The sequence below is a fragment of the Leptopilina heterotoma genome, unplaced genomic scaffold (assembly GCF_015476425.1).
Source record: "Leptopilina heterotoma isolate Lh14 unplaced genomic scaffold, ASM1547642v1 Lhet_212, whole genome shotgun sequence".
Taxonomy (NCBI): Eukaryota; Metazoa; Arthropoda; class Insecta; order Hymenoptera; family Figitidae; genus Leptopilina; species Leptopilina heterotoma.
The window spans coordinates 84,203-108,895 of NW_025110930.1; the positions used below are offsets into that span (position 1 = coordinate 84,203).

The 24,693-nt window shown below is 29.1% G+C and overlaps 6 protein-coding genes across 14 annotated transcripts in view; 3 read left to right on the forward strand and 3 right to left on the reverse strand.

The window, feature by feature from the left end:
- Window positions 1-1,073: 1,073 nt before the first annotated feature.
- Window positions 1,074-5,123, reverse strand: LOC122501591 (protein FAM8A1). The gene is made up of 5 exons (XM_043611177.1): window positions 4,703-5,123; window positions 4,122-4,232; window positions 2,162-2,282; window positions 1,773-1,902; window positions 1,074-1,591 (listed from the first exon to the last, which is right to left on the reverse strand). The coding sequence occupies exons 1-5, from the start codon at window positions 4,884-4,886 to the stop codon at window positions 1,238-1,240; spliced, it is 900 nt and encodes a 299-aa protein (XP_043467112.1). The 5' UTR covers window positions 4,887-5,123; the 3' UTR covers window positions 1,074-1,237.
- A 3,266-nt stretch (window positions 5,124-8,389) lies between these two features.
- Window positions 8,390-10,588, forward strand: LOC122501592 (ATPase WRNIP1-like). Its single transcript, XM_043611178.1, has 5 exons — window positions 8,390-8,946; window positions 9,020-9,217; window positions 9,294-10,086; window positions 10,182-10,403; window positions 10,472-10,588. The coding sequence occupies exons 1-5, from the start codon at window positions 8,662-8,664 to the stop codon at window positions 10,570-10,572; spliced, it is 1,599 nt and encodes a 532-aa protein (XP_043467113.1). The 5' UTR covers window positions 8,390-8,661; the 3' UTR covers window positions 10,573-10,588.
- A 512-nt stretch (window positions 10,589-11,100) lies between these two features.
- LOC122501593 (oxysterol-binding protein-related protein 2) lies at window positions 11,101-17,095 on the forward strand. Of its 3 annotated transcripts, XM_043611180.1 has the most exons (10): window positions 11,104-11,204; window positions 11,493-11,581; window positions 12,019-12,217; window positions 12,618-12,727; window positions 12,824-12,982; window positions 13,275-13,475; window positions 13,749-13,938; window positions 15,864-15,980; window positions 16,185-16,402; window positions 16,500-17,095. In XM_043611180.1, exons 2-10 carry the CDS (start codon window positions 11,556-11,558, stop codon window positions 16,600-16,602), a joined length of 1,323 nt encoding a protein of 440 aa, XP_043467115.1. In that variant the 5' UTR covers window positions 11,104-11,204; window positions 11,493-11,555; the 3' UTR covers window positions 16,603-17,095. The 3 variants fall into 3 exon arrangements, with proteins under 3 accessions (XP_043467114.1, XP_043467115.1, XP_043467116.1); XM_043611179.1 differs by having other exon boundaries at window positions 11,101-11,581; XM_043611181.1 differs by lacking the exons at window positions 11,104-11,204; window positions 11,493-11,581 and adding an exon at window positions 12,438-12,508 and having other exon boundaries at window positions 12,077-12,217.
- Window positions 17,088-18,869, reverse strand: LOC122501595 (transcription initiation factor TFIID subunit 9). Of its 3 annotated transcripts, none has more exons than XM_043611184.1 (4): window positions 18,633-18,869; window positions 18,099-18,545; window positions 17,867-18,014; window positions 17,088-17,239 (listed from the first exon to the last, which is right to left on the reverse strand). In XM_043611184.1, the coding sequence occupies exons 1-3, from the start codon at window positions 18,769-18,771 to the stop codon at window positions 17,869-17,871; spliced, it is 732 nt and encodes a 243-aa protein (XP_043467119.1). In that variant the 5' UTR covers window positions 18,772-18,869; the 3' UTR covers window positions 17,088-17,239; window positions 17,867-17,868. The 3 variants fall into 3 exon arrangements, with proteins under 3 accessions (XP_043467119.1, XP_043467118.1, XP_043467117.1); XM_043611183.1 differs by having other exon boundaries at window positions 17,088-17,403; XM_043611182.1 differs by having other exon boundaries at window positions 17,088-18,014.
- A 1,369-nt stretch (window positions 18,870-20,238) lies between these two features.
- LOC122501574 overlaps window positions 20,239-24,693 on the forward strand; it is a 134,023-nt gene continuing 129,568 nt past the window's right edge. The window contains exons 1-2 of one of the 3 annotated variants that reach the window (XR_006301578.1): window positions 20,239-20,308; window positions 23,042-23,626. Coding sequence is in view for 2 of the 3 variants with exons in the window: in XM_043611137.1 (XP_043467072.1) it covers window positions 20,459-20,577; window positions 23,042-23,208 (286 nt within the window). In the remaining variant the exon portion in view is untranslated. The other 2 variants (XM_043611137.1, XM_043611138.1) reach the window with 2 other exon arrangements.
- Window positions 23,765-24,693, reverse strand: part of LOC122501569 (neither inactivation nor afterpotential protein C) — a 38,095-nt gene continuing 37,166 nt past the window's right edge. For all 3 annotated transcript variants that reach the window (XM_043611130.1, XM_043611129.1, XM_043611131.1), the window contains 2 exons: window positions 24,348-24,432; window positions 23,765-24,234 (listed from right to left, as the gene is read on the reverse strand). In XM_043611130.1, the coding sequence (XP_043467065.1) occupies window positions 23,923-24,234; window positions 24,348-24,432 (397 nt within the window). In that variant the 3' untranslated portion in view covers window positions 23,765-23,922. The remainder of the gene's footprint in view (window positions 24,235-24,347; window positions 24,433-24,693) is intronic.

Consider the following 24,693-nt stretch of genomic DNA (forward strand, 5'->3'; position numbering starts at 1 on the left):
TTTATCCTAGATTAGGGCATCACTGTCTATGTGAATTAAAAATTATAACTCCTTATTTTTTTGTATAAATATAATATATATATACATATATACTGTAATCAGTTACAATTTGTCCCCTTTTTATTCTCTTAAATTGAGCCGCGCATCGAAGAGAGATCTCTCAATGAAAGTCAATAATTTCGAGAAGCCAAAATAAATAAATTTGTTTTGCCGTACACCAAAATAGACTTTTTTATTTTTTCATTATTTTCTCAGAGTCTTTAAACTTGGAAATTTGTATCATTTGCAAAGTAAAACCCCAACTATTTGGAATTTCTATCAATAAAAATTATTATTTCCAGAGTAAATTTTACTAAAATTAACAATTCGGATAAAGAATGCAGTGCGGATAGATGCCCACTTTTTGAAATCTCCAACATAAAAAAAACTATTTCAAATTATATTATTAGTTTATTGTAGGTGATTGTTTATATTAATGATAAATAGTATTATTATGGAAAAATCAAATAGCCAATTAAAAATATTAATATTTATTGAATTTACATGCAATTTACGAATTGGGGGCATTTTTCCGCATTTTATTACCTTAGTAAAATTCGTGGAATTTTAAAACAAATTTAACGTTCAAACAAAAAGTAACAAAAATTGCAGACTATGGAAAAAGAAAAAAAATATCAATAATTATTATTACACAGAAAAAAATGGAAGAAAAAATGTCTGCTTTTTGAAAGCTGCAATTAACAGGAAAAGTAAAAAATTGTTTAAATTAACTACATATATATACGTTATAATAATACAATAATACTTTACTTAATTTGGAAAATCCCTTTTTTTTAAACTTTTTTATCTTTTTAAAAAATAAAATAATTTTTTCACCTAATATTTAATGAGAAAATCACTGTGATCCCTGTAATAATTATGAAAAGTTATTATATACAGAAAAAGAGTCATACAATAGGGTTCCGTGGTTGAAACATTGCAAGTGAGTGAGATTTTCACAATACATGGTAAGTTTGTTGGTCGCAAAATAGACTGATACAAATGGTGAAACAGATATTAAAGTAATGATTGGGTGGGTTAGAAAATTGGTTTATTAATTAACGCTTTCTATATCGTGAGAGAAGTGGAAGAGCATAATAGAGTCCATCAATTATTTGGAATTTGGTATTTAAAGGAGAATTTTATAATTTAAAATTACTTTCACAGGTTTATCCCTTATTGCCGTCTATTAATATTTTCATTGACGACCCCTGCGTACAGTATTATTGTTATTATTATTATTAATGCTTCTATAAGGATCTTCAACAACAATCGAATTACAAATCAAGTCATAACCCGTTCGGTTAAATCTGAAGAAACAAAGTGAGAAACAAATGGGAAAGAGAAACGCCAAAATTAAATTTTTTACTAGTGAACGACCCAGGGCCAAGGGCAAACCAAGATCCGTTCCCGGAGAAACAAGTACTACTTCACCATCTGGTCGTTCAACGGGAATGACATTGCGACATTGCACAACTCGTAAACCCATTACTGATTTACCAGGTGTCGCACCACCAATATGCCCGTAAAGTCCTCGCTGCAGCCAAAATGCCTGAAGTAACATTTGTATTTGTTTAATTAATTATTACTCATCAAGTAAGAATAAGGAGTTTTTAATCTATATAGGGGGAAAACTATAACATAATCACGGAAAATTCTAATAGGCGCATGGGGACAGTCTTAACATTAGAGTGAAGTCTCCTTATTCTTATTTCAAGTTATCTTCATATTACCTCAAAAATGCAAACGATCACTCGATGAACTAGTTCTAATATTAAAATACTAGATGTCAGTTCGACAGCCATTTTATAATCAATTTTTAAATTTCTTTGAAGCAGATCTATATCAGATGGTTCAATATTTCTGTAAAGACATATGTACATTAAATTTACTGATAATATTTGACGCTCCACGAGATAAGGGACTTGAGAGTAAAAATTATCAAGTTGAGTTTAGTGATGGTTATACCTTAATTAAATGTTAAATTTCAATTACATACAATCAAAAAATGGGTTTTAAATGATTATTGTGGTTTTTATTAAGAATTGATTCACTTTCTGTTTTTCACTTAAGGTCCCTTTTCTAGTGTAGCGCCGTATCTGTGTGCGTTATGGTTACTCACATGAAATCAAAAACATCGACTGCAATAAAAGTAATAGCTAACTTTAATAAAAATAACATTATAGAATCAATAGACTCTGCGACAAATCTTTTCCAAATAGGAGGTATTCGATATTCAAAACCTGTGAAAATTTTTGAATTAATTCCAAGTTATATATAGTGGATACACCACAATTAATACACTGAAAGAAACAAAACGTGAATGCATAAACCCAATAGTAAACTCTAAGTAAGCATGGAACTTTTTATCAAACTTGCAGCCGGTAGCAAAAAAGTCCTTTGCATTTTGAGAAAACAGTTTTGCTACAAACTTGTAGATTACTTGCGAGAACCTCCACCAGAAAATTCTTGTTATTTATAAGTATTTCTTTCAGTGTATGATATTGTATATATATATATATATATTATTTATTTTTTAACATTGTCAGGCAATATTGAAAACATACAAAATTACTATAATTTATGTTACATAATTAATTATATGGAAACAATAGTTGTCGAAACTTTCATAAACTAGTCTTTCACTTTTACATGGGGCCCATTTTTCGTCGAATTTTACTTAACGTTTTTTAATAACTACATCGTTGAAATATTAAGAGCGACTTGTAGAATTTCTAAAATTCAGTGCGTGAATATTTGTTTCCGTATTAATTTCAAACTGTCTATAGGTCTTTAAAAGGTACATATATTTATTATAAAAGTCATTTAAACTTTAGAATATTGACAACTGAATTTTCTAAATACATACACAGAATTCATAGAAGAAATGTAAAGCGTACATTTAAAATTTTTTCTGGTTAGAAAAACATAACCAGGGTGTCTAGCGAACCGGGAATCCGGGAAAAACCGGGAAAACCCCGGGAATTTTTTTTTCCCGGGAAAAACCGGGAAACCCCCGGGAATTTTCTTTTAAATCCGGGAATTTTTTTATGAAGTACTTTATTATGTTGTTGGAAAAAATAGTTACATTTTTTCAACGCTTAACTTAATTTTTTTTCAATTTCGAATTGTATATTGATTCTCTTCGTATATTAGACAATGTTTTATTATTGTCCAATTAAGACCTAACTTATATGGGAAATGATTTTCGATGTGACAATCCAGTGGGCAAAAAACCATCATTGTTTTAAAAACGTTCCAAAAATGTTTTTAGAACGTTTCATGTCTGCCAAATAATGTTCCAAAAACGTTCCATTGCTTTTAAAACGTTTTAGAAACATATAACGTTATTGGGACGTTATTTGGCAGACATGAAACGTTCTAAAAACATTTTTGGAACGTTTTTAAAACAATGATGGTTTTTTGCCCACTGGGAAGCTTGTGCCAAATTTTTACAGTGATGCGACACCTGTTTTTGATTTTAAACATGAAATTACCGTCAAGTAAATCACAATACAATTCTTATTATAAGTTTTACAAATATTACGATTAAATTTACTGTAAAATTTTAGTTTTCAATTATCCGGGAAAATTATTTACATACCGGGAAAAAACCGGGAAAACCCCGGGAATTTTATATTTCTAAATTACTAGACACCCTGATAACTCCTTTCCACTGAGGTCATTCGTATTCTATAGGGACAAACTTGAAGAAATACGTTTACCTTGCTTGGAATGCCTATTAAAAATGTTACTACTTTGAATTTTTTTAATTACAATCAATCTTTTAATAAAAATGTTTAATAGTTTTTAGTATCTTATGGGAAATAAAGAGTTATCAATGTACCATTTTTTTTTTTTTTTTGAAAATTGACCATAATTCTAGAAATCCTTTAAATTATTTTTTAGCACGAAACGACTCTTGCGCCTATATCTAGTCTACATTGTTTCACAACAAATCATTTAGATGGCAAAATTAAAGCAAACTACCTGTTCAAGTTTGATTTTGGAATCAGAATAAAGTGTCTGTTAACGAAATTTTATACTCTACTCAATTATGTGTATTAATTAAATTATTTTACCTTCAACATTTAAAGGATGAAAAGGTTCGTTGTGAATGTTTCGCCTTCTCTCTCGTAATGACTCATTGTTTTGTTGATTTGAATGAGAAAAAACTGATGTAACGGAAATACCTATAATAATTTATATTTGTAAATTCTATATATATATATTAAAAGTATGAAATACGATTAAAAATTAATGCGAGAATGAAATGTAATCTTTGAGTTTTAGAACAATATTGAACTTGTCACTTTTATATATTTTCACTCCAAAGTTTAGTTTTGTCAAAAAAGCCAAGACCTCTTTTACTGTGTGAAACGGCACAAATATTTATTTAATTCAAAATATAAATTTAATACATAATGAACAAGTAATAATCATTTTATTGGATGAATTAAATTTTACTTAATTCAATATTGCTCAGAGCATTATTAGCTTCTGAAAGGAACTTGGTGTTTTTTTAATTATTTAATTACTTCTCATGAGAGGGCATCATAATTGTGGAAAAATTAAAGTATATTTAAATAAAATTAAAACTCTACAAGATTTTGTAATCTTTAAAGCTTTAGTTTTTATTTCATTTAATTATTATACGTCCTACCTGCAGTATTATTTAATGCTTGACTAGATGCCAAACAATGAGGAAATATGGCTATGACACTTTGCCATGAATATACTTCTTGTAGCCATGCCTCTAATTGATTAAAATAATTACTACGATCTGTTTTAGTACATTCATCCTTTACTATATTTTCCTTTAATTTGTTTAAATTATTCTCAGACATTTTTATTTTATTTTGTGTATATATATATATACATATATATTAAATGATATGTCGATAATTATTTCTTAATTAAACATTTACATATATAGATATATTTTGAAAACAACTTTTAACTAACTACAATAACTTTACAATTTTTATAACGTTAATAAAAATTTTATTTATGCTACTATGTATGTAAATATACAATGATAACAAAAAATTTCACTAGTTCTCTTTAGGTTGAGTCCACAATAGGAAAACAATGTAAACCGATCAGGGGCCGTATTCTCGAAAGCATTCGACAATTCTCGCATGCGTAAAATGTCGAATGGTTAATGTCGCATGCGACTCTGAAAGTCTATTCTCAATGACCGTTCGAGATAGGTTGTTCGAAAATTTCCGTGTGCGACATTCATACATTGTTGCCGTCGTTTCCAAATACTTATCTGCCAATCATAATTGAGGAGGAAGAGAACTTGACATATGAGAAAAATACAAATAGTTATCCGTTCATTTAAATATTTCAAAATCAATTCAATTTTGCGTTTACAATTTTTATAAACAAATTAACTTTAAGCGGTTTCAGTTTGAAATTTTATAAAATTTTAATTTTGAATGAATTTAATTTAAAATTTTGATAATTCAAATTCTTTTGAAATTAGTTATATTTGGCAATAAATATTTAATTAATTATTAAAAATAATGAATTTATAGAAGAATTTTAGTTAAAAACACTAAATACATTGAATTTTGTAGACGTACGTTACAAAATGATTACAAAAATTAAATTATTTTTAAATGTAATAAAATAATGGAAAAATAATAACAATCAAATATTTATTTAAATAGAAGTTACTGATATTATTACGAATAATTTTATAATTAAAGAAATTCGTAAATAAATGTAACAACATTTTTTTTATATTAAAGTTTTAATATTAGCATTTGTAAATTGAGAATTTTTTACAAAAATGTTAAGAAACTGGAATATGTAATATTTTTTTTTTAAAGAAAAGAATCAGTTTGTGAACAATATTGTTATTGAAAAATTAAAATTATGCATATTAAAGGGATATATCCCTTTATATTATGCATAATTTTAATTAATAAATATATATATTTCCTATTTTTGCAAAAAGAAAATTTATTTGTTAATCAAAATTTTTTATAATTTTAAATTTTATTTTATTTTAAATCTTAAAAAAGAGCATACTTTCAATTTGTAAAACAATATTTTGTAAAGAAAAAAACAAAAGCATACACAAAAACTAACTTTAAAGTGTGAACAGACAGAAAAAATGAAACGAAGATTAAAAAATTAAAAAAATTTATATTGTTTACATGATTCATTCACAAAAATAACACAAACATGTGCAATTTATCCATTATAAATTTTGCATATTATAAATTATTTACATAAACTTTTATTTCACAAGTTTACTTTTAATTCTTAAACAACACATTTAGGTTATTTTGTATATTTTTTCTACTTTAGCATGCGGTTCATGCACACTAATACTAATTTATATTATATACGTTTATTACAAGGATGACACACAACCTTATTTTTTACTAGCATTTCGTATACGACTTTGCATCTCGAATGGCCACTACCCACTCGAGATGAACCATTCGGAAATTATCGCATACGACATGAAATCTCGCATGCGACAAGCGTTCGAGAATAGCTTTTTCCATCTCGAATGGTCTGTCGCATGCGACATCTGGGGTCATCGATTCGAGAATACGGCCCCAGTAGACGGCGTAGGCGGGGGTGCATTGCTTAAAGTCCAACGCACAATAGGTTCGCGAAAGAGACGCATGAGATAGACAAGGACACAAATATATATCTTTGTCCTTTTCTAACTCATGCTTTGCGTTCGCGAATCTATTGTGCTTAGGCCTTAAGGAAAAATTTGTCTATTGTAGACTCAACCTTGAGGCCAAAGCTGCACGCACAACTGTTTCGCGAATGAAATGCATGAGTAAAGACCTTTCTTCAATAGGTTTTAAAAACTCTGCGTCTGCGTCGGTTGCTATAGCAACACATGCTAAAATCAACGCAACGCAGTCATTCGCACACTTTTTAAAACCTATTGGAGAAAGGCCTTATTGGAGAAAGGCCTTAAGGGAGCGTTCAGACCTCCGCATGCAAAACTTATGCATGCAGGTTGCCATAGTAGCGTTCAAGAGTGAGAGAGATAGAATAATTTCCTATCTCTCTCACTTTTGAAAGCTACCATGGCAACCTGCATGCATAAGTTTTGCATGAGATCGTGTGACTGTACCCTAGGGTCGTTCCAGAATGAGCTAAAACGCAACGAAGACGCGACGCGTCCCAATGCTAATCAAATGGAGACGCGTCGCGTCTTCGTTGCGTTTTGGCTCATTCTGGAACGACCCCTAAAGGTGCTTCTATACCTCCGGTGGATTGGTCAAGCAATCGGCTCGATGAATTTTCACGGTCGGAAAATGTACTTTCATGGCGGGTATTTTTGAATAAGTAAATGTTGAAAAGGTTTTTACTTGAAAATTTATTTTAAAAAATGATTTTATCATAGAAATTCTTTTGAAAGTAATGTTAAAAAACATGTTTTATTTTAAAAGTTATCAAATTTTAATTCAAAATGTTTTAATTTTCCAAAGAAGTGTAAAAAGCCTAATGTTTTTGAAATGCTAGTACAGACGGTACAGACTGTTTGTTATGAATGTACATAACCTAGCGTTGTGTTGTCTGTTCATTATTATTTAATATAATAATAATTAAATCATTAAATTTAGAATATAATAATATCACAAGCACGACAACACAACGCTAGGTTATGTACATTCATAACAAACAGTCTGTACCGTCTGTACTAGCATTTCAAAAACATTAGGCTTTTTACACTTCATTGGAAAATTAAAACATTTTGAATTAAAATTTGATAACTTTTAAAATAAAACATGTTTTTTAACATTACTTTCAAAAGAATTTCTATGATAAAATCATTTTTTAAAATAAATTTTCAAGTAAAAACCTTTTCAACATTTACTTATTCAAAAATACCCGCCATGAAAGTACATTTTCCGACCGTGAAAATTCATCGAGCCGATTGCTTGACCAATCCACCGGAGGTATAGAAGCACCTTAGGCTGGAGTCCCATGGCAGCGTTTTGCGTTGCGTTTTGTAACTAGGCCATGAGTGTGAGAGAGATGAAGATATATGTTTGCTATATTTGCACTCATAACCTAGTTACAAAACGCAACGCAAAACGCTGCCATGGGACTCCAGCCTTAGGGTGGAGTCCCATGACAGCGTTTTGCGTTGCGTCGTAATGGGAGAGAAAAAGACGCAAATATACGTTTACTGCATTCTCTCTCATTACAACGCAACGCAAAACGCTGCCATGGGACTGCGGCCTTAGAAAAGGACAGATATATTTGTGTAAAGGTATTTCTACAAATAGGTGTGAATACGATTCCGATGTTGTTTTTTGGTAAATTTTTTCCAATCAACCAAGAGCTATAAATGCACCTTTAAACTTTTGTTTTTGTTATTACACAATTACAAACACAGGTCTAAAGTGGTATACAGATACATGTATCATAAAAACTAAAAATAAATTTTTAAATATTTTTCTTTGATTATTCATTTATGTAATTTTTTTTTGCTTATAAAAAGTAAAAACAGTATACTTGAGCAGTCTAAATGTTGGGAAAGAAATTAAAGAAATTTAAACATTTTTCTGCATATTAATGGTCTTAACGTCGACAATAATATAATTTTTGATAATTACCCTCAAAGAAGATATGGAAAAAGTAGAGTGTCCAGTTTGCTCAAAAGAATTACCGGTACTGGTTATCGAAGAACACGTCAGTCGGTGCTTATTTTTGAGTGAACCGTCAAAGGTATTACAAGAATGCCAAGGTAATCAGAAAAGGCCGGCTTCAAAAGAAAAAGTAGACAACAGTTTATCTCTTCCAAAGAAATCAAAATTTGACCACAAAAAAGAAGGAAACTGGGAAAATAAATTTTCATCTTCTATTTCTCAAAATTTTGAAGAAAATATTAACAAAATGGGTATTGATATTAACGTCAGTATCACTAACATTAATATTTCAGTCCACTGTAATGATTGTTTTTTTAAATTTGTTTTTCTCATTTCAGAGTAAGAATGAAGCTCAAAAGAAAAATGTTTCAGAGAATAAGTCTCATCTTCCACTTGCTGAAAAAATGAGGCCTTCATCTCTTTCAACGTATGTCGGACAGGATCATATTCTCGGACCGCAGTGTTTATTTGAGCAATTACTGCGAAAAGCAGAAATACCTAATATTATTCTTTGGGGACCACCGGGATGTGGAAAGGTAATTGTAAAAATTGATTTCGTAAATGCTTGTTTATATATCAGAGAAGGATTTTTGAAATTATTGAAAATTGCAGACTTCTTTGGCGAATGTCATTGCTGGGATATGTAGAGATGAAAAACAAAAGCTTCGTTATGTTAAGCTATCTGCTGCTTCCTCAGGAGTAAATGATGTGAAGGAGGCAATTAGTCTTGCTGCTAATGAATTAAAGTTTGGTCGACAAACAGTAATGTTTGTAGATGAAATTCATCGATTCAATAAATTGCAACAAGACATTTTTTTACCCCATGTGGAATCTGGTAAAATAACTTTAATAGGCGCAACTACTGAAAATCCATCCTTCAGTTTGAATTCCGCTCTGCTCAGTCGCTGTCGTGTAATTGTTTTAGAAAAATTGTCAACCCAAAATGTGATATTTATTTTAGAAAATGCTGTAAAATTTTTAAAAGGCCAGATATCTGATACTATTCAAGATGCTCCAGATAATATGAACTCCAAGTTTTTTATAGATTTTGCTACCATAAAATGGTTGGCAGAAACGTGCGACGGTGATGCTAGAATAGCCCTTGGTGGCTTAGAATTAGCTTTTCAATCAAAAGTTTCCGGTTCAAGTTCAAGCCAATGTATAATAACTTTATGTGATGTGAAGGAGAGTCTAAAAAAGACACATATGCTTTATGATCGGAAAGGAGATCAACATTATGATATTATTTCTGCTTTACACAAATCGGTAAGAGCAAGCGATGAAAATGCTTCCATTTATTGGTTAGCTCGAATGATGTCTGGAGGAGAAGATCCAGTTTATATTGCAAGAAGATTGGTACGAATGGCGAGCGAAGACATCGGTTTGGAGGATCCAAATGCATTAAGTAATTCAAGATTATCTTTGTGCGACGACATTTTGTATTAAATATAAAGTATCCACTTTATTTTTTTAAAAATTGAAATTTCCATTGTCTTTCAGATGTAGCAGTTAATACTATGCACGCTTGTAAAATGCTTGGCATGCCTGAATCTGATGTGATATTGGCACAATGTGTGACATATTTAGCTAGGGCTCCCAAGTCTAGATTAATGGAAGATGCACTAAGAGCAGCTCAAAGAATCATTGCAGATCATAAAGGTCCTCAACCTTCTGTACCTTTAGTCCTGCGGAATGCTCCAACCAGGCTAATGGGAAATTTAGGTGCATATTTTGTACTCACCATATTTAAATTTAAAATTAATTTTTAATTGCATTATACTTTTTTCCAGGACATGGAGCGGGTTATAATATGAGGCACAAAGATCATTCTGGTTTGTGTTATCTACCTGATGATTTACAAGACATTAACTTTTTTAATACGAAAAAGTAAACACGGAGAAAGGAAAGTTGATAGAGAGTATAAAAACATTTTTTTACATTTTTTTACATTTTTTTACATCTTTAACAAAACTATTATATATGTAGATATAAATCTAGCCAAGTGGAAACATGTCATATAATATTTTATGTATGTGATCAATCCTTGCCTGTAGATATTTATGGTTTGGAAATTTTTATACAAAAACTAAATTATAATTTAGGTTTTTTTAAAATTTTTTCAACAAACTAATCCCTTCCATATGATGTGAAGATTAAATACTAAATCTTGAAATTATTTTTTTTTATTTTTCAATAAAAATCCTACCGAAAGAAAACCTTTTAATTTTTTATCAAGATATATAATACGTATACTTATATTAAAGAAAAGTTTAACGAACGATAAAATGTTTATTATTATTTAAAAAATTTCCAAGGTTTTTATAATAAAGGACTTTTAAATTTATATTCTGACGCAAGCGCATCTTGAGGACGAATCAAATTTCATTTTTACTGGAATGGATTTTAACATCTTGCAGTCATGCTCGACTTTATTGATATTTAGCAATTTAGGAAGAACAGTAAGAAGAATAAAAGAGTTAAAAATTAAAATATCAAAAATCTCATCTGTCAAGTAACAAATCTGTACAGTGTGATTTCATTTAATTCAGCTACTTATTAATAGAGTGATATTTTTGATGTGTATATATATGACAAAGATGAGAATATTTTGTGTACATGTGTATATTGCAGCGTAAATTGTTTTAAAAGTCAAATACTCTATCGTAAAGTGGATAAAAATTTTACTTTGCTTCTTTGAATCATTGTTATACATTAAAATATTATTCTATATAAACATTGAGTTATTTTTGATTGTTTTGAAAACAATTTGTGCATCTATAATTCTACAATTAATGTCTTGTCATGAAAAAGTGATTGTAAAAAAATACATTCTTTAAATTAAGCTTTTAAGAACAAGTTGAATAGAATAAAACAATGGACACTGAAAAGTACAAATACAGGTTTGTAAATTTGTATATATAAATTAAAAAATATCAAACTAAATAAACCTTTTCTTTTGTAAATAAAATTAAACAATAGATATTTCTAAAAGTTGAAAAATTAATTCTCAAATAAATTTTATTACAAGTTGTACATGTAAATAATAATCTTTTCACTCTTAAAAATGTTAGTAAATAATAAATTTTAAATAGTGCCTATTTATGAGAGAAAACTTTAAATAAAATTGCTGCTTTTCATTGAAGATAATAAGAAAATAAGAAAATATACTTTCAAATAAATATATTATATAGGTATGTTATATAAATATATTTTAAATATATATATTTTTTTTATATAATTTTAAATGAAATGAAATTTAAGAATAATAATACCTATAGTCGCAACTTTAAAAATCTTGTTTGTTTCAATGTAAATTTACACATTTTTTAATGAAAAGGACATCTCTGCCTGCCGAGGGACATTCAGAAGTAAATCTTTGTTCTGTTTTGTCTTTGGGAAAAGATTTAAGTAAAATAACAATGCCAGTAATATTCAATGAACCGTTGTCGTTTCTTCAACGAGTAGCTGAGTACATGGAATATTCAAATTTACTAGAAAAGGCCTCTTTGGAACCAACATCCATTGGCAGACTGCAGGTCAACTTTAAACTTTATACATATAATACAATAACGATAATTAACTCTTTTAATTGAATTTATGTGGATACAGAATAAAATAAAATTTCTTTCATCAGACTTTTTATTTAAGAATTTAATAAACATATCATTAAACTTGAGCTATTAGCTTATGATTATATTGTTTACTCTTCGCTGTGGCAGATATATAGTAAACTGTGACACTATTAATATTTTGCAGCCCACATCGAGTAGCCCAAGTTTAATAATCTGCTTGTTAAATTTTGAAATGAAAGGTTTTTCCCTGTAATGGTAAGCATTTTTGTTGAGCAATGCTACTTTTCAAACTGTAGCAGCCAACTTGTGTAGGTGTACGTACTTGATTTTATGTAAATAATAATTATAAAAAGAATTTTTACAGTATGTAGCTGCATTTGCAGTAAGTGCATTGGCTTCCAACTGGAATCGATTGGGAAAGCCGTTTAATCCATTACTGGGTGAAACATATGAATTACAGCATGATGATTTTCGGTAATACTTCATCTTTATTATACATTCGCAGTATTTATATCTAAAGAGTTTACAACTTTATCAAAGTGCAATTGTAATTTTTATGATTCTTCATAGAATATTATGTGAACAAGTTTCACATCATCCCCCAATTTCCGCTTTTCATGCGGAAAGTGAAAACTTTACATTCCATGGAAGTATAAATCCCAAATTAAAATTTTGTGGCAAATCTGTAGAGATACATCCAAAAGGCATATTAACAGTTAAATTGTTAAAGTGAGTTTAATTTAAGGATACATTTTATAATTCTTTTGTTATTACAGTATAATACCACAGTGAAACCAAAATTTACTTGATTAAAATAACCAATTATTACTTGTCTATTATCAAATAAATTATTAAATTGTATTTATACAATTCAATTGACTTGAATAAAAATTATTTGATATGATTAGTAATCATTTATTTGATTTTGAATCAAATTATTATTTTAATTCATCTTTCATTACTAGAATCTTCTTAAAAACGGTTAAAAACATTTTCAAAAAATATTACAAATTTATATCAGGTGGAATGAGACATATACCTGGCAAAATGTTAACTGTATTCTTCATAATGTTTTGGTTGGACAAATATGGATGGAACAATTGGGTGCCTTGGAAATAAAACAAAATGGAGAAAAAATGTTAACAGCCATTTTAAACTTTAAAACTGCTGGCACAAATGGAAAAGATCTTCACAGAGTAGATGGATTCATAACAGACGAAAAGTAAATGTATTGTTTTCTGTAAAAAATAGTAGTAAACACACTGTTTCTGACACACATCTACCGTACGAATAATCATTTACATAATTACATTATTATTTATTTTTTATTATTTACAAATTATTTAATTAATAAACTATTATCTTAATCCCAGACAGAGCTGGCTCATACTTAAAAATTATTTTCTCGCTATAGAATGTTTATATTTAACGCAAAATAATGTATTCATTCATCTTTTTTATTGAAATGCAATTAATTCAACTATATTTTTTGTAGTAAAAGGAAATTGCTTTATTTGTATGGCAAGTGGACTGAAGGATTACGATCTTGTGATCCGTTGTCATATGAAGATGCACATGAAAAATTAAGAAGAGAAACGAAAAGTCCTTTAGGAAATTCAGGACATAAAAGGATGTTGGCGAAATTGCATAGCTTAAAAGTGGGAGCATTTAAGCCAGTGCATCAGGTTAGTGCTCCTCGTATGTTGCGACAAATAACATTGGGAAGCAATGGAACAATTGGAAAAAATTAAAACTCAATATTATTCACAACAAAAATTAAAAGCAACCTTTTTAAACAATTATACACTGAAAAAAATTAGGCTGACAAATTCAACTACCTTTGGGTAGTTAAGTGAAAAGTAGTAAAAACAACTACTTTTTTAGTTAGTCTAACCCGGTTTGCGTAGTTAATTTAACTATTTTTATGTAGTTGATAAATAGTAGTTGATTCTACTAATATATGTAGTTAAATTTTAACAACAGGTAAGTTGTAGAATTGACTACAGTGCTGAAGTAAGAACAACTAAGATAATAGTTTACTCAACATTTCATAAGTAGTAAATTTAACAATTTTATAGTAATAAATAGAAAGTAGTAAAAGGGACTACTTTTGTAAGTAACGTAACACTTTCTTAACTAGTAAATTTTACTACTTTAATATAGTTAACACCAAATTGTTGAATTAAAGAATTTATACGGTTGAATTTGAAACAACACGTGACTTGCACAACTGACTATCGTGAAGTAGTAGAGGGAACTAATTTTTTATTAGTCAAACCTTTTTCGTGTAATAGACTTTACAACTTTTATGTAGTTATAGTAGTTGATTTGACTTCAACATTAGAGTAATAAAAATAAATGAATAATATTGTTGAAGCCTATCGAACCACTCTAAGTAGCAAAATCTACTACACAATGCAGTAGTTTTGGTGAGAAAATAATAGATAATTTTAACTTTTTGAACTTAAGTTTTACTACATTGAGTAGTAGATTGTACTACTTAAAGTAATTAGAAAGGATTGAACAGCATTTTTAAATAAAGCAAAGTTCAGAAATAAGAATTTAAAGAAGATAAAAAGAACTAGTAAAAGTAGTAAATACTACTACATTACATTGTAAAATGAACTACAGTTGTCGGTTGATCTATGTCAAGAATGTCATCAGGTTTCATGCAGACCATCGTAGCGTGCGAGCGTGGTTAGGTGGTTAGGTTATCGGTTTGCGAATGTTAGGGTCGTGCGTTCAATCCCCGGCGTTTGAGGATTTTTCTCCATTATGTACATAAGTGTTGAAAATTATAAAGTATATGTGACCAATAGGAATGCTAGAGGAGATGAAAAATGAATTTCAGTAATAATAATAATTAATAAATAATAATAAATAATTCTACTACTTTTAAGTAGTTGCTGACAAAAACAAAAAGATGTTAATTTTTACTTTATAAAACAGATCATTAACTACTTTTAATAGTTAATTCTACAACAGAAATGTCGTTAAAGCCTATCGAATTACTTTAGGTAGTAAAACCTACTACTTAAAGTAGTAGATTTAAAAACAAAATAATAGTTAATTCTACAACAAAAATGTCGTTAAAGCCTATCGAATTACTTTAGGTAGTAAAACCTACTACTTAAAGTAGTAGATTTAAAAACAAAATAATAGTTAATTCTACAACAAAAATGTCGTTAAAGCCTATCGAATTACTTTAAGTAGTAAAATCTACTACCAAAATCTTAGTTGTTATAATTACTTTAAAGTTAGTCAAATAAACTACTAAATCACATTCAACCAACTACATTCTTAGTTGTCTTAACTGCTTTTATGACAGTTAGTACAACTATTTGAATTCAGTTGAGGACCTATTGAATTACGTAGAGTAGTTAAAAAGTAGTCAAATCTACTAGTTTTTTTTTTCAGTGTAGGAATTTATCCAATTATGTATTTGACTAAACTATTTGAAATAATTTATCAATATCTATAATGCAAACATTCATTTTGGCTGTTTAAAGTAAAAAAAGAAAGCAAAACACAAAATATTACTATATATGCACATAATTTCTGTACCATCATTTAATGTTTGAAAAATTATGTACGCACGAAAAAATTACAGGATGCTGTTGATGATTCTTCAAGTTTTGAAGGCGATGAAAATTCATCGTTTCTAGACGAAATACCAGAATCGACAACTTTATGGGAGGCAACCGCAAGACCTGCTAATAGCCCAGATGTATGTATATTTTTCTGTAAATCACTTGATATAACTATTTATGAAAAGGTTTGGATATTCCATTTTTCCAACGCGAATAAAATTAATAAGAATGATAGTTATATCTATTAATGGAATTTTCAATCGCAAAAGCTTCTTTATTTTAAGCCTTTAATAATATATAAAAGACGTTTTAAATAATTTTTCATTCAATTCTGTTATTAGTTTTATCAATTCACAACATTCGCAATGTCTTTAAATGAGATGGTACCAGGAATGGAAAAATATCTTTGTCCAACTGACTCAAGACTGAGAATAGATATTCGTAAATTAGAATTTGGGGATCGAAGTGGTGCAGCAGTGGAAAAAGCGAGACTCGAAGAAAAACAACGTGATTCTAAAAAATTAAGAAAACAGAAAAAATGCCCAGATTGGTCTCCAAGGTAGTTAATTACATTAATGATTAGGATTAGCATTTTTGTAATAATTTCAAAATTACTAATTAATTATTTTAATATTATTATTTTTTTATCTGTTTAGATGGTTTCGCACTGAAATGAATCCCTACACTAATCAAGAAGATTGGATATTTCTTGGAAATTACTGGGATCGAAAATATTCAGAAATTGAAAATATTTTCTAAAGATATATCATTCGTATTTTGAAAGAGAGCAAGTTTCACAGTATAAATAGGTACATACTATGATACTTTAATTTACTTTTTGTAGCCAATTTATGTTAAATTAATATTATTCCAAGCAATTTATTCCATCTTTTTCAAAGTGCGCAATAAATGTCAGACTATTTTATTGATTGAATGGTTAAATATTATGTGTACATATATGTAGATTTAACTCTTTGAGTTAAATTAAATGAATAGAAAAATCTTAAAAAACTGTCATTTAATTCAAATCTGAAATATTTAGACTTTGAAAAAATAAGAATAATAAATGTTCGTTCTAAATATATTTATAAAAAAATTCTGTACTCTAAAAATAAAGTGCAATACGCTGTAGAATTATTTATTCAGTATCTGAATGTTTTCCTAATAATTATATATTTGTACATTTTCGAAACTGAAAAATAATTCTAAAACAGCGACATGAAAGAAATAAATAAACACAGATATATGTAAATTAGTGTGTACATTTCGTATCCTATTGAAGATAAATCTACATCAATTTTAATTCTCCAGTTATTTGCATCACATTCCTTTCTTTACATATTATTAATCCGCATTTAAACTTTCTCCATTTGCGTGTGTGAGGGTTCCTAATAATCTTGGTAGAAAAACACATTATAGGTATGTTAATTTAATCAATTTTGAGCAAATAATTGATAAAAGCAAACTTATTGTTGTACTTTAAATCAATGAATAAATTTCGCAGCGAATCGCATGTTTTTTTTATTTTTATCGTAAATTATTCAATTGGTGTGTCTATAACTGTAAATACAAAATATACCAAACTCAATTCATTGAATTTTTGAACAAATGAAATTGATTTGCAATCAAGTAATGGGGGGAAACAAGAAAAAAATAACTTGAATAACGATACAATGTCCTATTAACTGTTGTTGACAATATTTAACGTGAAATTCTCAATTAAAGTTACAACTAAAATTAAATTTTTAAATAGTTGATTCTTGAATAGTTGTTGGAAAATTATCATTTTTCTATTAGAATTAGGAAAACTAGAGGCAAAGTAAGTAACAAGAAATCTGTAATTTTTATGTTTGCAAACAAATTCCACAACACTGCTATTAAAAGTAAACTTTCTTCAAAAATCTCTACTCAAATGAACAAAGTTACAAACTCGTGCAATAATTCTTTCGAATATTTTTTGGAAAAGAAAGAAAATCACTTTGCCTTTAGTTTCCCACACCTAGTAAGAACTCGTAACACTCACTTTTAAGTTACATCATAATCATCTTCCTCCCTCTTTCTTTTAACTGAATCTGAATCACTTTTTAATTTTACCACAGATAACGTTTGTCCAGACGTTTGTTGCATTTGAGACTTAATAATTGGCGTTTTCATCGTCGGTGCTGAAGTTCCTGTTAATTAAAATAATTAAATTTATTTTGTGTTGTGTTTTAAGAAAAAGTTGGAAAAGTGAGATGCAACATTTGTAGACATACCTGCTGAAAATTTAAAAACCGGTTTAGGTATTGAAATAGTCTGCGTTCTTGCAACAGTAGTAAGAGTTCCTGGTCTCTTCACCACTGAGAGACTGGCTTTATTATTATCTAATTTCATTCTTGCTTGTCCACTAGAATTATTATTTCCAATCATGGCACTTGAAGATTTCATTGTTTTCTTAAAAGTATTTTTCAATTTGTAATTGGTCACATTCAAGCAATATCTATCAGGTGGTAATCTTAAGCCATTATTTGGCTTTACGAATGGTAAAGGAACATTATTCTTTAAGCGTGCCACATCCAACAAAACATCTCGAGGTGGTGGATTAGTGAAACTCCGCTCTAATTGCATTTTTACTGCTAACCTAACATCATCTAAATCTATAAACTTTTTCTTTGCATGATTGGCATAAATTCTACTGTCGTCCAGTATGCAAGTAACGTAGCCTATGTGACAAATAAAATACACTATCAACAATTCGGTTTATTTATTATTAAAAGTAGTGTTATTAAAAGATACGATAATTCACTTACGATACGTGAATTCAAGAAGTTGGTTTATAACTCTTGGCTCGTACTCCACTATACCCATGTCTTTCATAATGGACATAATAACTTGAGCATCTTTAGGAATATGTTTCACATGATTCAATGCTTTATTCTTCTCTGCCATTTTTTAATATTTAATAAACAATAAGACAGTTAAATTTTGTTGATATACATTGGTTACTACACAGCAGCCAACACAACACAAAACAATCTTTGAGAAATAAACCAATAGAGTGGAAAAAGGTAGGAAAGAGGGTGGTATCTTTAAAGGTGGAGTCCACAATAGACAAATTATCTTGAGCAATACATAGCCTCTGCAGAGCTCCACAATAAAGGCCAACGCAGAATAGATCTGTAACCGGAACCGCAATCGTAAGCGTAACCGTAAGAATCAGTTAAAGAAGGATAGGTATATTGTTTATCCTTCTCTAACTCATTCTTACGCTTACGCTTACGATTGCGGTTCCGGTTACAGATCTATTCTGCGTTGGCCTTTAGAATAATAGTTCACAATAGACAAATTTTCTTAAGGCCTTTCTCCAATAGGTTTTAAAAAGTGTGCGAATGACTGCGTTGCGTTGATTTTAGCATGTGTTGCTATAGCAACCAACGCAGACGCAGTCCTTCGCACACTTTTTAAAACCTATTGGAGAAAGGCCTATATCAACACATGCAAAAATCAACGCAACGCAGTCATTCGCACACTTTTTAAAACCTATTGGAGAAAGGCCTTTAGGCGGTGTTTACATGCTTGCGTTCGAACGCTGCGCTTTGCGTTGAATGAGGGAACGTTCAGATCTCCGCATGCAAAACTTATGCATGCAGGTTGCCATAGTAGCGTTCAAGAGTGAGAGAGATAGAATAATTTCCTCTCTCTCTCACTCTTGAACGCTACCATGGCAACCTGCATGCATAAGTTTTGCATGTGGAGGTCTGAACGCTCCCTAATGAGACAGAGAAGAAAGAAAGACATATACTTCTATCCTTCTTATGCTGCTTCTACATGGTAAAGGTAACGCAAGACGCAACGCGAAACGCACAAAAATACCATGCATTTCTAGCGCGTTTTGCGTTGCGTCTCGCTTTATCTTTGCCATGTCGTTGAGTCCACAATAGCACTCTTGAACGGAACGTAAACGTAATGAAACAATTAAGTAGAGTCTACAATGAGCACGATCAACGTGGACGTGGACGCGACGTGCTGACATCACCCATTTGAATAGCATGGTGTAACATGTGCAAAACTTTTTTTATCAATTAAAATTTTGTTTTAAATTTAAATATAGGAATAATAGGAATATGAATAATAAATAACAAACATTTGAGGTTAAGGTAAAGAGGGTAAACATGTCAAAATAAGTCTGCTATCATGATTATGTACACCTGATGCTTTAATGCCTTCCTTCCGCGCATCGTTTTTCTATTTATTTTCGATGCGCAGAACTCAACCGGAAGGAAGGCGCATCAGGGTGTATTTTACCTAGTTTTATACAGTTTTATACGTATAATACGTCGAAAATGTATTATACGTATAAAACCTCGAGTGACGCGTCAAAACCCATCCCTGGCCACATGTGATCGCACCCTAATAGTTCTGAACAGTGCTTTAAGCATAAGCTATTGTGCCTAACCCTACCTGACTGAAAATTTCATTCGTTAAGGTTAAGAGTAATAAATTTTTATTTTGCAGTTAATTTAATTGATTACCTAATTACTAAATATTTTGTCTTTTGAATTGTTGCAATACAAATGTTCATTATACAAAATTTGTACGTAATCAAACATTGTAATTTAGAATATACAGAATTTAGATGGAATCTTATATACCTAGCAAGGAAATATTATTTCATAGGACTTTCATTAAACAGAATATTCATTTAAACGCAAATGTTTATTACATAAATAAAAATAGAAAGAATTCTTTCTTAAGGTAATTTTTAATTCTTTGAATGTGTATCATTTTCGATTTGAGTAAAAATAATTCAGTAATTCAACAGATTTTTATATACAATAATTTTAGATGAACATTTGAAGATACAATCTATCAAAAATATTCAAAAGAGACTAGCATTTATTTATTAATATATTACTCTTTAAATTGAATAATCTCAGAATCTTTCTCCTTAATTTTGCCATTATTAATGAAAATTTGTTAATAAATTGCAAGTTTTTTTATATAAAAAAAAGATTAAGATCAAATGCTACTTTCAAGTTGAATAAGGAGAACCTTCTTTGAATGATACTTTTTATATACACATTTTCAAAAGAAAATCTCAGTTTTTTAGAAAATGAGAAGAAAAGGATGAATCAATCAACTATGATTCATAAAATATTCCGAGGATAGACTTTTTCGACTGGTTGTCTTTTTTGTAAATCGTTATAGCTTCTTAAAGTTTATGAGACAACCATAGAATACAAGTTTCTAGTTATTAGTATAATTATAAATATATTTAAATAAAGATAAAAATCGTAGGGTCTGACAGGATCCACGTATCTGACGGAGGGTTAAAGACATTTTTTTTCTGAAATAATTGGAAAATTAAGATTTATTTCTACTCTATAATAGAAATTTCAAACACTGTCGAAAATAAAAGACAAAATATTAATTAAAATAATTGTTTTATTATTTGAACTTGTTTAATACCTATCTTGTTTTTAAATTTAATACTGTGTACAAATGAAGAATTGATAAAAAGATGAAGTATAGAAAACACTTGCTGTAGAAAAAAAATTATTTAAAATAACAAAATTTTGGTTGAATGAACCAAGAAAGTGTATTGTTATACAGTTAACCAAACATTTATTTAGTTGAGCTAAAAGTTTTCTTCAGGTGACTAAATTCTTTCTTCGAGCGCAAAAATTAAACTGTACTTTCCAAGTCTAGCGAAATTTAATTTATTTTCAGCGATAAGTATGCTATTTTTATCGCTCCTACAGATTTAAACAAATATTTATTTAGATTGAACAAACTTTGTTGAAAATTACTCAAAACTAAGGTTTATATAACAAAATAGAATATTTGATTATATTATTCAAATAACCAAAATTCATAACATTTAAAAAGAGTTACACTCTAAATCTGAATCAGTGAAAATTTCACTGATTTCAATTCAGTGGCCCAGTTTTCTTTGATGAATCAGTGGAATTTCACTGACAATCAGTGGTTTTTACTGATTCTCAGTGAAATCCGACTGAAGAATTAAAGACAACTGGGCCACTGAATTGAAATCAGTGAAATTTTCACTGATTCAGATTTAGAGTGTAAACTTTCCCTCTGTTTACCGCACGGAAAAGACAGTTTATTAACATTGTCTCCTTTTGAGCTACAACAAAAATGACCTATATCATTCCATGCTTTAGAAATGCGCAAGCTTGCGAAAAGTTTGGCCATCAGCCGCCGTGTGTAAAATATCTCCCCACTCTATCGTTTCAAATTCAATTTCAAGGTATGATTTACGCACCTTTGGTCAATTCATTCAAAGAGCTTTAATTAATATCTCATGCAAGTCGGTCGAGTTTTTATATTGTATTTCCTGCAAAAGTCGAAGGTTTATATTTTGTTCCCCGAAGAAGGGGAACACGGGTTTGAAAGTTAATTGTTTAAATAATGTAATCACCTGGTATTTAAAATATTAAAATTGATTTGAGTTTAACAAATTGCATTGTTGTGGAATATTATTATAATATGTAAATTAAAGAAAAATCCTTTAAATACTGCATGAAAGTAAAGAAATAAATCATAATATTTGAATATTTTTTGCAAGTTGTTAAAGAACTTGGTACTATAATCTGATTTCCAAGTTCAAAATCAGATAAAATAGCTCATAAAAATTAAATGCCAACGACAGAAATTATTATACTTGTATAGTATTATTATTAACGTTTATTTCCGAGATGTTGTATTTTGATTAACTTTATTTAAATAAATATAGTTTAATCTGAATTCTTTAAATAGATTATTTTAATATAAAATAAGACAAAACGAAGAACAACATAAAATTATTCACTTTAAACATTAAAGTTTTAATAAAGATGAATCAAGGTTTTTATTGGTTTTTATTGAAATAGGAGGTTTTTTAAACTTGCAGTTTATATCACAGACTTTCAAGTTATCTGCTCTAATATACTGACCAGTAACTTTGTTTTTTTATAATGGGCAAGTAGAAATGTTATTTTCGAATAGAGGTTTTAATAGAGATATATGGAGATGGTTCAATGTAAACACAGGGCCTTCAAAAGTTGGAGAAAACTTTAAGTTTGTTATTTAATCATAGAATATAATTTGTGTTTATAAATTGAATAATGTAAAATTCTTTTAGTTTGTTTACATTTAATTCGTCAAAATCAGTTTTTTCTACGTATTTTTTGAAATAATTTTGTTGCATTTACTGCAGATTCCACACGGGCGCACTGTTACAAAACTTATGGAGAGAGGCAACAGCCCCTTCGACCGGCGGCAATACTGCGGCAAGATCAGTCTCAATAACAGTTGAGACAGAAGCAGCAACTGCAAAGTTCATCAAGGTCGCCTGCAAGAACAGAGCCTGCTCGCGGAACGCAAGTAATGCAAGTTAAAATTATTATTATTATTGATATAATGTTAAAGTTTTCAACATTCCTTCTAAAAAACGAAACAATAGTACATTTAATATTGGCTAATATTACTGCTGCGGCTAAGAAGGTAATATTACAACTCCCTCGAGTGCAAGAAGGTACATTTTTCTATAAAATTATTGATTATTAACAAACATTGACTCTAAAAAGTTTCCATTAGATTTGACTATACTTTTCAACTATTATCAATAATTCAGAAATAGTCCTCAACAGAATTTAAAAAGTTGTCTCGACTACCAAAAAGTAATTGAAACAACTATGAATGTAGTTGGTGCAATAAGATTTTTTTTCGCATTTTAACATTCTTTCTCAGAATATAAAATAGAGCTCGATTTATTTACTTTTATTTACTAATGCTGATGCAGCTTTTAATGTTTACTAGTTATCTGATTCTTTGATTTCTTTCCATCTTACTTTTAATTCTTATCTTTGCTCTGAATACACATAACTACCTTTCAGAGGTTCTAATAATGAGTAATGATTTTTATAATACAAAATTACAATTTCAATGAATTATTTCAAGTTTAATTTTCTAAATCATACATTGTTATAACTAGATTAAATATTATTAAAATTTAGTTTAAATTGGTAAATATATGGTAGACAATTAATAGAATGTTACAGTAGCTGTATAAACAATTCACTGTGAAAATCTTGTGGATTATAATTCAGTAATAAACCCTTGAACAATTATTCCAGGCGCTAGTTCTGTGGTAATTGGTTTTCCTTTTTTAAATATATTTTTGTCATCTTTCCAATTACTGTTTTTCCCATATTCTTCAGACATTTGAACCATTTCATTTGGACTCCATTCTAGTGAATCTTTTCTACTGAAATTGTGTTTTGCGTTAGTACTAGATGAGAAATCCTTTTCATAATTCGATGTGTTTCCAGCTAATGTGGAATTGTAACTTTCGAAAATCGGAGTTCGCTTCATTGACGCTCGTTGATGATGAGTTTTCCGTAACATTCCCTGAAAGTAAATTAATACATGAAAAAATCATTTCATTATAGGTATAATAATGGGTTAAACCCGAACTGAATTTAACGATTTCATTATTGATTTCCTTTCATTTTCACATTTACCTGAAAATTAAAAGGAGGATCGTCATCAGAGTTGTTATTGTCACCTCTTCGACCAAGCATTTGCAGTTCTTGAATTGGATTTACACTATAAAATAAAGAAAACTCTCATCATTTTAAAAAGTCACGTTTTCCGTAAGAGTCTTGGTACAATTTAAAATATAATTTTAGAATATTTATAATATGTTATAATTTCTCAAATTTCGGAATATTTTTTCTTTTGAAATTGTTGACCTACTTTATCAGAAATAATAAAAACTAGAGTGATTGCACCAGTGAAAAAATTCACACCTGTAAAAGAACAAATTTTTAATTTATCACGATATTTAATAAATTTTAATTTTTGTCA